Below are 14,869 nucleotides of genomic sequence, written 5' to 3' on the forward strand. Positions count from 1 at the left end.
TTAAGGGTAATTTTTTTTTTTTTTTAAAAGAAACTTGGTGAGAACCATTAGTTTCGACAATTATACTAGATATTATCTATCACTATCTAAATACATAGAAAGCTACTAAGTAGAAAAGCAATTTTTTTTTTAAATTATGAAACCAGCCTGGTTGAATAAATCAAGTGTGAATAAAATAACAGATTGAGAATTGCAGGAAAGGATAGATTGAGGATTGGTTGGAATATTTAGATAATTAATTAAGAAGAGAAAGCTTTTACTTTGGGAAAAGATGTATGTGCAATTAAAAATGATGTGAGTAATATTGCAAGTGGCGGGAGTGGAATGGTGAGTGCAGAGATGGTAATCATTTAGGCCGAGTTTAAATGAGTGCGAAAGTAGTAAGGTGTGTCCGAAGCAAAGTCGAGAGAAGGAGGAAATATTCTTGTGAGATAGTTTGGATTTATCAAACCAAGGGATAGGAAAAATGAATGGCACAATATCTCTGTATCAAGTGGCAAAATGAGTGGGAAGACCTTCCCAATAGCTGAGCTATAATTTAACAACGCTATTTTTTAGCATTGGACAAAAGTCAGACGAGGGTATTGTGCTGGTTGGGGGGCAGCATAAGGAGGATGTCGATTTAGCCAATGAATCTGCTGTCTCATTACTGGAGATTCCTGTATGACCAGGGACCCAGAGTAACTGTACATTAAAGTTTAATTCGATGAGCATTTGAAGAAGGGATCTGATTGTTATAATGAGTGTGGAGTTGGGTGTTTTGAAAACATTTGAGACAAGAGCTTGAAAGCATGAAAAAGAGTCAGTTATGATTAGAAATTTGTTAGGGATTAGTGTGGAGATGAAAAGTAGCGATTCTATTATTGCATAGCATTCGACAGTATAGGACGATGCTGTCGAAGAAGATTATTAGTAAAGGAAATATGAAGTTCCGGAATAATAAAAGCAAAATCTGCTGAAAGTGGTGTAACAGATCTGTCCGTTAATATTAAAATAAAATCAGGGAAATTATTACTAATTTAATCCAAAAATAAGCCATTGACGAAATTGGGTTGGGTGGTTTTAAGAAAATCTATAGAAAACTTCAAAAAGTTTTTACTGAAATGTATTATAGGAGAAAAGAGGAGCGAAGGGAAGTTTGTTTCGTACAGCGGTAATTTGTTAGATTTAATAATGTATTCCCGTATAGGAGCGAGCGAGTGTGCACGGTTTAAGGGTAAATATTAATTATTGACAGCCGTTGATTGACTAAAATTTAAAATTTGATTACGATCAGCATTATAAACTTTATATATATATATATATTTTTTTCTTTCTATTATCTAACAAAAAATGGTTATTTAATGTTACAATATTAAAATTAAATAATGTTTAAATAATAAACTATGTAATCTCAAATTTTAAATGTTATTAACTACAAATAAATATAATTCAAGATGTACCACTTTTGAATGATTATAAATAAGTTTATTAAACTAATTATATTGGCATAATACAAAGGCGGTCAAACGGTCGATTGCAAACGATTTCATTGTTGATCGTGTTAGAATTTATTTTTAGGCTATGCACACGAAAATTAATTTTTGTATAATTACATATTGATTAACAATGATGATTATGGTTGATAAAAATCATTCTTTAAACAGAAAATGTCGTCAAATGGAAGTTCGTTATATAGAAATTTCTATGTATATTGATTTTTATAGATACACAAACTATTTTATTTCAGCTAATATTTACAATTATTTAAATCTGGGCAAGCTAATGATAATTTTTACTGAGTTAAGTTGGTGGAAAACATTTTAAAAAGTTTAAGGTTAACAGTTAACCACATTTTTTTAACTCTTATTTTTCGAAGTATATTATGAAATTAAATAAAAAATAAAATGAAAAAAATGTTAAGTAAAATGGCTAAATGATGAACTAGTTTTAATAAATTTGTATGGCGAATCTCATATTTCTATCTTTTATTAGTTGTGGCGCAAATTACATATTTTTTTTTTCGATCACTTTTGGTGCATATTACATACGCCCAAATTTTGTGACTCCTCATATTATTTGACAAAATTTTTACACCGGATTTCAACCTAACGTAACCTCATTTAGTCATCACTTACGACCTTAAATTTAAATAGAATATTATAATTAATCTTATACGTTTCTATTTATCTACAACTGCGTACGCCTTTCAAAAATATTGTTTTTTTTTTTTTTTTTATTGGGAAAATGTTACAATTATTGTTTTTATACGTTTAATACATTAAATATTGTAATCTGAATGGTACAGAGAGCACGTTCGTAAATTAAATTTTTTGTTTATATATTTTGCTGATTTTCTATGTTTATCACTTTATAAAAACATTGTTAAATATAATCTAACAAAAATGTTTAAAAAAAAAAAGTTCAGAAAAACCATTTAGAAGTATTATCGTGTTATGAACCTCTAAATAGTATAATAAGTTAATCATAGTGATATTTGTATATAGATAACTTAATATATTGTTGTATCTTACTGTATATATCGGAGTTAGCCAACTTGTGGCTCGTGAGCCACATGTGGCGCTCGTCATTGTCAGATGCGGATCTCGTTTTATTTATAAAATTAAAATAAACTTATCATATTATTACGAGTATTATTTTTAATTTCAATTTTTTAGGTATAAATTTATAATAAATTATGAAATTATTTAAAAATGATTTATAAATATTTTGGCTCTTGGAATTATTGTACATATCCGTGTGGCCCGCGATCCTATTCACCCCTGATATATATTGTATTCCTTACAAACCACCGTATATTAAAAGGAATATGCTGACAAGCTCCTTTGTTTGGGCCGGGTGCATAAAACGAATGTTACGCGCGCCCGGACACCGACTAATTGCTTGTTGCTCTATATACTACTGACCGACCAAATTGTAAAGTGTAGTGGTGTAATAGCTCAACTAATAATATTTGGGTTCACCACGTAGATATTAATGAGCTATGTGATGGTAATGTGTGTAAATGTTGTATATTTGTTGTACCTACTTAAAAACAACTGATACGTTGTAGCTAAAATGAAATAAATTTGAAAATTGTGATAATTGTATGTATTGCTGGTACAAATTAAATAAGAAATCAGAAAAAAAAAATAGAAAGAATTCGCAGCAATACGATAGTAAAAAAAATAATTTTGACCCTAACTCATAACCTCTCATGGTAAAATAATTTATTTACATGTGAAACGACTCATTTTTCTCAGTTTATTCCTAACATTATTTTTTAAAACTCAGTCGCGATTTTATTAACTTTGTATGTACCGGATAATGAATTTTTTCATGCAAACCACTGGCAAGTAACGTAATGCGCGTTATCGGCATTGAGTACAAACGATAAATAAAATTTACTATTTGTATAGTGGTTCACGCGTAGCAGTTTCGAGACATAGAACTTCAATTCATAAATGACTACTACAGTCGAAAAGAACTGTCTACATTATTCTCAGAATATTCAATCGGAACGGGACAATAGCAAAACATTCCATTGAGAAAATACCCGCCCAAGAATGAGAATAAATTTTCAAACCAAATTCGCAATGTCGTAAGAAAATCATGTTTTTTTCTTTTTATACTATATTATTTATTTATATTTATTTGATAAATACGTAGTTAGTGCAATGCTATTATAACTGAATGATTTTCGCATTTTGTTAGTTAGGGTGAGGTAAATACATACAAATAATTAAGGGTAGATGAGTCGAAGGAGGAGTGAAATTTATTTATCAGAAAATTCTGATCAACTCATTGCAGTAGATTTCTCTTCACCAATTACCCCAAGGGTGAGTTCACCTATTTGGGGCCCAACTACTCAGAATTAGAAAGGGAAATAGCAGAAGTGTTCATGGATAATTTATTTATTAGGGAATATAATTTAAGTTCAGTGACTTATGAATTACTTGGAAACCTAGAATGGAGATCAAAGTTTAATACACATAATCACAAAAACAGACATTTTGTTACGCGTCAACGCGAAACAATCACAAATTTCAGGACATAATACAAGAACATCCATTTCAGATCATACAGAAAATTCAAGCCATTCAAATAATTCAGAACAAGTAGACAATTCTCATCTTACAGACATTCAATCAAGGTCGGGAAAGGTTAATTGGATAGTAGACGATGGGTCACTTCTACGTCCCTGGAAAATATATATGTTCAAGTATAACTATTAAGAAAATATGGAAGACAATCAAGATTGACACATTGATTAATGACAACATTTAAGACTTATTAAGGATAAAGAAAAATACTTATTCAAGACAATTTAAGATATTTCAATGGATCAAATCGGACTTAAAAAAGCACTAACCACCGAAATCCTGTGACGGCAGTGACACTGAACAGTTAGATATATTAATAGAAAAATGAAAATTTGTGATATCTTGTAAAATGAACCCAGCCCCTCATTTACTACTGGAAATTATGACAAGACTTACGGGGAAAGCATAACAAAACTAAGAACAGAGTATTCAATGACTACGAGAATAAATATTCGTAGATTGCATAATAAGTTTTAATTACAAGTTTAGAACCACAGCGCACAACACAACTTTTGTATTTGGAGTTATGCACAGCAAAGAAAAAGAAAAGACGTATTGGAGTATTGGATGTATATTGAAGAATTGCAAAAAACTCATAATTGAACAAGAAATAGCAGAATTATCCTCAGGAAGAGTACGAGCAATGGAGAAGTAATTAAAATACCAAACCAAACAAGTTTGAATGGAGGGCTTGAACTTTAAAAGGGCTTACAAGGTAAGAAACTCTCCTTTTTTAAAAAGCAACATACAAGTACTCTGCACCCCAAGAAAAATCATACTCGTAGTGGTAAAATTATATTTGTATATTTGTATATCTTTATAATTTCTATTAGTTTGACAAAAATATTGTTTATATAGAACAGAGCAGGTAAACGTATCTTATCCAATTAATAATATTCATATTAGTATGATCAATAGTACAAAAACAGTTATCAATATGAATATACTATATTGCTGTTACTATATATACCTGTTGATAATAAAAAATTACAACAATTGTAAATAGTTACATTAATATAATGCTTTATTAATTTGAAATAATCCTATTGTTAAATTTTCAATAATTGCAATAGATTATATAAAATTTGTTTGTTCTACTAACAGTTTTATAGTCACCTTTGTAAATTACATAAAGATAAAATAAACTTTTATAATATGTAAAACACTTCATGTATCATATCTACATACTCTAAAAAAATCAATTATGCAGAATATATAGGTAAAAGTCATATTAGGTCAACAGGATGATTTTTAAGTAAGTGCTCAGTATATTTATTGTTTTAACTAATTATGATTGTAGGTACATAATTTTTTTTATTTGAATATTCATAAATAAAAGTAATTTTTAAATATTAAATTATTTGTTAAAAGCATAATTACATAATTAACAAAATAAACAATTAATTGTTTATCACAGAATTAAAAATTATAATCATTTCAAAAAATAAATACGTATATTAAAAAAATCATCCTTTGACCTGTGCCTCAAATATTTAAACTAGTCTTATATTCTGTTTTACATAATCCTTTATTTTTTTATTTTTTTTTTAAAAATTTGTCCACATCAAAACTTACAACAAGACTTATATACAAGAATTTATTTTTTTAATTTTTAAAATAATTTACATTTTCAAAAAAAAGGTTATTTAGAAAAACTGTCACTGTTAAATCTCTTAAAATTTGATCTAATGTTATCATATTTAGTATTCAGTATGTAAAAATATTTTTGAGTAAAAAGCTACATTATTGATGATTCAGCAGGATATTCCAAATTGAATATGTGAATTATTTTAAAACGCATATCAATGGCAGATGTTATAAAAAATAATTTATAATTTATATTTTTTTAGGTTTAAGTGGCATACCAAATATTAAAATACATAGCTATATTAAAATATTTACATTGCTATGCATTAATATATGCTCTTCTAATTCGGTTATTGATTTTTTGAAAACCATAAAATTACCTCGATTGTCTTTGATGGAACATTTGACAAAGTTTTTTTTCCATTCAATTATCTAGTTATTTTTTCGAATGTTGGGATAAAAACCACATTTAGAACATGTAGAAAAAATGGTATGTTTTTCATCTATAAAGAAAAAATTCCAAATTAACATAACCTATTAGACAAGTTAATTATCATTATTTAAATAATTTACGAGTATTTTCATTGAGGCTATAAATGTGGTATTTTACATATTCTTTTTCTTCACATTTCTCCCAAATATTTAAGGTCAGCTACCCTTGTCCTAAATCTCCACTTGTTTCGATTTTCTCTATCTTCTACGTGAATACCAATCGCCCTGCGGAGCTATTGAATTGGCTCCCTAACTCAGGTAATCGCCATTTTTACGTATTTAATTGGCTCCCAAGATTTATGCAATGAATTGGCTTCCTATACATTTATTTAATAAATCCATTGGTTATCAAAATTGTTCGAAAAAAAAAAAATCCAATTATACATTAAAAATATAAAAGTTGAAAAAGTACGCGACTGTAATATTTGTAGCGACACAGTGCCGATTAGTCTTTAAATTATCCAATCTTTAATCCGATAACGCATTAAATGGTCACAACCATCGACGTATTAATACAAACCCTATACTAAATAATATTAAAACAGTACAGGTCAGTGAATTTTTTTTATGTATGCATTTTTATTTTTATTTTTACTAATAATTTTGATGGACTTTTTGTATTTTAAATTATTTTAATCTATAGTTGAAGTTATTTTTATTAATGTCGCGTACTTTTTGAACTTTTATATTATGAGAATCACTTGTTGAAAATTATATTGGGAGCCAATTTAATGGTCACCTCGCCCTCATATCATACTCAATTATAGATTTTGTATATTCAGTTACTTTTTCACACCCAGCATCCTTAATTTAATAGTCAATTAATTTAATTTATTTTTAAAATTTAGTGTTCAATGTACTTTTTAAATCAAGCTATTTTGAATAAAGAGTATTTTTGAAATTCAGAAAATGATCATACAGAATTATACACTATTTATCTAAGATATATTTAATGTCATCATTAGGGCCTAGGTCTCTAGTCAGGATTTGAACATTATCAAATTTTCTTCTTTGTGAGATGAGATGGTAGTATTTGAACCTATCGAATATATTTCAATTGAAATTACAGGACACATATAAAAATCACAGGGAACCCCATATGCGTAGTCAGAGGACCTCAGCGTATGGAACTCCTATGAAAAATAATTTATATTCTAATTTTTTGGAGACTGCTATTTGTCTTGATAAGTTCAGTGTTGTACATATATGCTATAGATTATACCTGCATACCCTGAATACGAAGTCTGGATACGCCTATGTATATAAACTATTTGTTTATTTATTTACATATTAATTTACGAGTATTTATCGTTTACTATTTTTTAATTTTAATTCAATTTTTTATTATTTTATTAATTGTTACTCAAAACTAAGTACTTAATATACTTTATATATAAATACTATTATACTTATATTTTATAATTGGTATTTGTGTGAGGTATTAAACTATATTGTATTCAAGGCTTTCAATGTTTCATCAATTATTATTATGAATTAATATTTTTGTGGATAAATAATATATTATTTATTTATGTATAATACAATAATATATATAGGAAGTCGCTTTCAAATGGGCTACCCCATTACAAATAGTCTAGTATTTTCTAGAGATGGGTAAAAATTTTCAAATATCGATGTTTCGATGTATCGATACATCGAAACTTAAAACATCGATGTTGTTGATATATAAGATTTCCTAAAAAAACATCGATGTTTTTTAGTTGTTTTAACATACATTTTTTTAAGAACATGGAAAAACTTAAATAAACAAAAAAAGTCTCAGAATTCAGTATATTATTTGTAACAATAACTTTTATAGAAAAAAGTCTACAAAAGAATCTATTATAGAAATGGGAATCATGGTTCATACAAGTGATCCGATTACGTTCGCCGGTTCGCGTACTCGATTTTAGTGTTTACCCTGCGTCCTTGCTAGTAGCTAGTAGGCATTAGGTAGTAGTTACTAGATACTGATTACTATCATACTAGTATACTTCTATTATAGTCCTATGACCTATATGTCCTATACTGCTTATTTCCTTATCAGTTTATTGTCATTAAATTGATAATACTATTTGTCTAATATATTTAATTAAATAAGTCAAAAATATTAAATGGTATTAAATAAATTAATAGTTACATATTTAAGATATTTAAAAATTTTTATGTCTAAACTCTAAGTAGGTATACAATATACATTATACAATACTATGCATTTTTGTTTTGAATTAAATTTTATTGGATGAGCAATAACAAAAAACAGTTTGATATTTTTTAATAATATGCTTTATTGTCTGACTGTACATAATTAACTGACTAACCTAACGTCATAATCATAATGTCTCATCTAAAGACTGTAAAAATAACAGTTGATTTAAATGCTTGGATGTTAATCGATTCCGTTGTTTGTTTAATGTCAATCCTGCCTTAGAAAACAATCTTTCGCTGAGGACAGACGTCGAAACAGGTACTAGATATTTAACAGCAACCTTGGATAGTATTGGATACACCTTACACATATCCTTCCGTATCAGTAAAGGATCATCTGATAATCTGGCATAACTGCTTTTCAAGTATAAATTTAATTCGGAGGAAAATCCACTATCCTCCTGTAACTGTCCTCTATGGGATTTACGACTGGTAGATTGTTGAACGTATTTAGCATGATCTTGCCACAAATTGAACGTCTGAGGTTCTTCTACTGCTAAAAAATAAAAAAATAAATATTATGCATACATGTTATATCATAAATTTATTTTGTAAATGATAAATTGTATATTCATACCTGTGTTGTCTGTATCGGATGAACTTTCACTGGAGCTCATGGTCTGTGTTTGCTGTATCTCATTTGATATATACCTCAGCATCTTGGATAATACAACGGTGTCTTTAAAATAAAGTTTTTTAAAACGTGGGTCCAAAATAGTTGTCATACCCAAAAGGGAACAACTTTCTACAGAACTGAAATGTTTATCACATTGTGCAATAATTGCAGATTTTAGCTGAATTCCCATTATTTGTTTTGGTTGAAATTCTTTAACATTTTTCTGCAGTATAAACACCATAGGAATCACCATACTTGTCGTTACATATTTTTGGGCACAAAGTTCCTTTGTAGCAGCTTCTACTGGTCTTAATATATCTATTACATCAGAGATATCATGTACTTCTTTAGCCGATACCATATCTGGAGCAGAAATATGCCTATGAACAATGTCATTAACAATTTGATTTAAACAAATAAACCTCTCAAACATATAAAATGTACTATTCCAGCGAGTAGGAACTTCTTGAAGCAGTTTTCCATCACCCTTAGTCGTCTTTCTAAGGTCGTCACTCGCAACAACGCTTTGCTTAAACCATCTGACTATATTTTTAACTTTTGAGATTAAAGTGGTAAGTTCAGGAACATTTGATATGGCTTGCTGAGCTACAAGATTTAATGCATGAGCAAAAAATATAATCTGACGTTTTTTGTCAAATGCTAAATCAATAGCTTTTATCATATTTGCTGCTCCATCTGTGGTAATAGCAACTATACTTTTAGTCGATATACTCCATTCATCACACACTTCTACTAACTTAGAAGCAATGTACTCAGATGTGTGCCTTTCGTCCAGTTCAAAAACGACCAACAGACCTGAATTTATTATATAGTTCTCCACAAAATATATGGTAATGCCAATATGACTTCTTGTGTGTATATCTGTCCATATATCGGTAGTCAACGCAAAGTGTTGAACATTTTTTAATTTGTCAATAAACATATTTTTCATTGAATCATACAATAAAAATATTCTACGAGAGATGTCCCTTCGACTTGGAATTTTAAAATTTGGTGCAACTACGTTCATCAAATGAACAAAGCCTTTATCTTCTACAATGCTAAGTGGTTGATTATCTTTGCACACCATGTACATTATTGCATGGATAATTTTTTCAGATTTCTGACTGCCTTCTTTGAAAGAATTTAAAAATGCAAATGATTCATTTATTGTTTTTTGCCTTTTAAATGAACTCATAAATGTATTTTAGGTCATATTTTTTATACTATACTTATCACTGTTTTCAGTTGATTCATCAATATTAGTCTTAGAATTAGATAGTCCTGAGTCGTCTGGGTGGGTCATGTTGTTCTTGCAATTCAGTAAATTCTACAGAACATACTTTTGCGTTGACTTTTCCCGAAAAAATATTGCCATGTATATTTTTTAAATGGCCATTCAAATTAGTAGTATTACCTAAAAAAAAAATTAATAAAGTTAAATGATCGATAAAATGTACATTTTTTTTGAGAGCTATAGTTTATTAATTGTGTATTTGAATATTTGTTTTTAAATAGTATTGTACCAAATAATTTTATGTTTTGACTATGATAGCTATAATATCCATACAAATATAATTATAGTTATGGTACCTAACCACATTACAGAAAAAAAATATTGGTTTAGTTAAAATAACTATATATAAATACTATATAAAATATTGCGAATAGGTACTCACCTGATGTTTTTAGTGTCTATTGACATATATTACAAACTGCGGTTTTATTGTCTCTTTTATCAAAAAACTTCCACACATCGCTTCGACTCATTTTGATTTTTGAATACGGTTTTACATAAACAAATCACAAAACGTCAAATAATAACGCAAAACATTGGTATTGTCTTCGATGTATCGATGACTAAATATCGATGTTAAAACATCTATGTATCGACCATAAACATCGATGTTTTTTGCCCACCTCTAGTATTTTCGCAAAAAGACTAATTTTTCATATGGCATATGATATATTATATAATATGATTATCTATTCACTATAGCTGATCAACTATGATTCCGTATAATTTTAGTGTCTAATTAATCGACCATTAACCCTCCTTGTGAATATCATAAGATAATCAACGTATTCAAAAACATTTGTATCGATTAACGTAGGCATGAAATACGATAGTTATCTTTTAAAAATGAGAATGGTTAATACACAAATTATAATGTATCACGCAAATTTTAATCCTCAATAATTTTGTAAATTATGCCATATAAAATGGGCCACATTAATACCACCAGTACTAATAATAAATAATTATTGTTCGTTCTTCTACGTCTTCAGCTATTGTTTCGTTTGACATTTTTATCCTTTTCACATTTCGTGTGCGAATCCCTGAGATGAGGTACATGACATTTTTTTTATAAGCTCGACTCAGAGTATTGTGTAGTTCAATTAAACTTAAGTATTTGATATATAGTAATTACCAGTGGCGGTGCAAAAAGGTTAAATGTGAATCACGTGATTCATGAAAAAATAAGGGTGGGTGGTCTTTGTAAAAAAAGTCATGAAAATAATTATTATGGTAAAATACTCATATACTAAACATGTTATATTAATTATATGAATTGTGAAATATTGAAATATAACTTACATATTATAAACATAAGCATTTATTCTCGCAGTGATGTAATATATAATTTTGGTGGGTAGGTAGGATCCTATGAAATTGATTGATGATTGGAATAATAATAAAAAAAAAAAGATACCTCAACCCACTGGTCATTATTAATTAGTATGATTTTCTGAGCACCGTTACTATAAGATATCATTGACGGGTTGCGAAGTGCTACATTTTTTAGAAGTAATCGGCCAGGATATTAATAAACCTAAAATACCAGCAATAATTGTAGTAGTTGAGAAATTTAGAATTATAATCCGAAGTTTTATGTTCGCTCCAGTGATTAAATATAATATTTTGAATAAAATTGTATTTCACAACAAAATAATGTACGTATGCTTTGAATTAAATAGTTATTATTTAAAAGTTTAATTTAATATATAATAATAATGGTTTGTTAACATAAAACGATAAATATATTTAAAATAAACTTTGAAATAAATTAACAATAGACAAAATAAGATAATATAATTGTTGCCAGAATCAGAATATCAGTAAAATAATTGAATGTACAGGATGTAAATGTATTCGAATAATATTTAATCATAAGCAAATTTCAATCGAATAGGAATGGCTATATATTTTTATTATTGAAAATACGGTTAATGATACAAATTATACTTCTAAAATGTGTTTGAACAATTATCGGGGTGAGAATTTGCTTGTTTTCGGTCTTTTTTTTTTGTTTTGAAACGAATATTATTGGCATATTATTTTATTCAGCTCATTCAAATTTTTATGATAAGATGTATTAAATGTATTAAACATCCAAAGATTCTTATAAACTAACAGGAATTATTTTTATTATCTGTAATGTTGAAGACCATGTACTCTCAATTAATCGCGGCCTTATGCGAAACGAACCATGTACATTTGTACATACAAAAAAAAAAAAAGTTTCTTTACAAAATATAGAAGTGTATATACATAATTACAGTTAGTTTATTTGTTGAAAAAATTTAAATTACAAGTTAAAAAAAAGTGTTTTCAAACAAAACAACAACTTGTAAAATTTTGTTAAAAAAATAGTATAAATATTATACGTCATATTATATGAATTTTTATATAAAAATAAAAAGAAAATGTATCATGATTTGTAATATCAATATACAAAGTAACAACTTAAAGTTAATAAAGGATCTGAAAATAGTGGGATATTATTGATTTTAGGTAATGCAATTTTTACAGAACATCTTTACGGTGAAAATAAAATTTTAGATTAAATATATTTTTAATATTTATAAAATAGAAAATATAACCGCATTGATATCATGTTATTGTCACTTGACTATTGAGTAGCCACTAAATGTATTAAAAAAATAGGTTGACGTACCTATTACTAACAATAATTTTGTTCTTTCGTTCTTTGCATATAAAACGCACTATTGTCGCTGTCCATATTAATTTAATTATACTGAATGTATCTTGTTATATTATCTATAATACATTGTCGAAAATCAGCAATAAATAGTAATATTTTAAAATGAGTAGCCAATTAATTTAATTATTAATACAACTATAATAAATTATTTAATTTTTATTTTCGAGTATTAAACTTCAGTTATAGTATAACAATGTAGCCAAGAAAATAATAACTTGAATATTAATTATTATAATTTTAGGCTGATTTGTTATGTATATTTACTTATGTCCGTTTGATACTTACTTTGCAATATTATTAGGATTTTAGAGACGATGATTTTATAATTAACAATAGTTATTGAAGATATGAATGTAATTTTTTCAAATCAGATATCGATTCAATTATTATCCATTAATAATTGCGTAATAACACACAACAATCATTTATTAAGTGTGGTCACTTTTCTTTTGTAGTTAACCTGTTATGTACATGTAAATCAACTAATAATTTGATTAGTCCTCCGACGTAATACAATTTACATTTGAAAGTGGAAAGTGCTTTGCCATTTTCATGTGAAACTTAATATTGGATATACCTATTTGCATTCGTTTATAATGTCAACCTTCAAACTCAACACAAAGCACTGTACATGTACAATTAATACTGCCTTTAACTTAATTAGATGGGAACAATGATTCTATTAAAATAATCAAATAATGCTGTATTCTGGTTGGTAATTAAATTTATGTAGAAAAATAATTAGTGCGTCAATTATACAATTGAATATATATTTATTTATAATCATCGTGAAACTACTAATTTTACAAAGTAATAATATATTAAAATCGTTTTATAAAACACTAAGTAATATTATTTTATATAAACGCAAACAAAATTGTAATTTATAACCAACGACTGTCTTTTTACGTGTTGTATCCTTCAATTGGTGGTCAATATTTTTGCAGTTGAATAATTAGATTATTATAAATGTAATATTAGGATGATATTGGGGGAAAACGAAATGTTTCAAATTTTGTTAAAAACATCCATTTCCTTTTAATTATGCTATATATAAAAAAATATTTCATTCAAACAGTTTTAGCTTGATCAATTAATTTTTTTCAAGGCGTGAAGAGGTTGAAGTTTTTTTAAAAGAGGTTATCGTAATAGATAATTAGATTTAATTAGATTTGAAAATTATCATAAGATGCAGTAGAATATAATATTCTATAAATATTTTCTTAAAATAATGTTCAAATGAGGACTGTAAAATTATATGCCATCTTAATATGTTATAAGACATACAGTGGCGTATTTTTGAATTTTTTTCGGGGGGAAACTTACATTTTTTTAAAAATAGGTTATTTTATATTTAAAAAAAAAAATACATACCAGGTATGAATTAATAATTATATTATTCTATTATAATTATAAATATACATATATATAAATATATACTTATAAATAATATAAGAGTTATTTACAACTACATTATATAAAATAATGGTTTCTTTCTCTGTACCTTCGTAACAAGTCATTTATAAATTTTTAACGTTTTATTCTTCTGGGGAGGGAGATTGAGACCTAGGAATTCCTCTATTCCCCTCGAAAATATACTATTGCCTTTATTTAAATTATTGAAGGCTAAGTTCCAGCTTAATTTTTAATCAATAATTAACATTCTTTATAACTCTCTTCTCAAAATATGTGTGTTGTTTATAGAAGTATTTATACAAGCTTATCATGGAGTATTATCACATTTGTAATGGTAAATAAACAAATGCTAAATTTTTCACTATAAAAATTGACAGTAAAAACATGTGTTCATTTAATTATTAGATTAATGGCCTCAATACAATATTCACAAATTACAAAATAATTTTTAATTTCAACAA

The 14,869-nt window shown here is 27.2% G+C and overlaps 1 protein-coding gene across 1 annotated transcript; it reads right to left on the reverse strand.

Moving 5' to 3' along the window:
• Positions 1-8,494: 8,494 nt before the first annotated feature.
• LOC112682433 (zinc finger BED domain-containing protein 4-like) lies at positions 8,495-10,133 on the reverse strand. The gene is made up of 2 exons (XM_025553036.1): positions 8,947-10,133; positions 8,495-8,865 (listed from the first exon to the last, which is right to left on the reverse strand). The coding sequence occupies exons 1-2, from the start codon at positions 10,079-10,081 to the stop codon at positions 8,495-8,497; spliced, it is 1,506 nt and encodes a 501-aa protein (XP_025408821.1). The 5' UTR covers positions 10,082-10,133.
• Positions 10,134-14,869: the final 4,736 nt, after the last annotated feature.

The sequence above is a fragment of the Sipha flava genome, unplaced genomic scaffold, assembly GCF_003268045.1.
Source record: "Sipha flava isolate LNK unplaced genomic scaffold, YSA_version1 203_pilon_pilon, whole genome shotgun sequence".
NCBI lineage: Eukaryota > Metazoa > Arthropoda > Insecta > Hemiptera > Aphididae > Sipha > Sipha flava.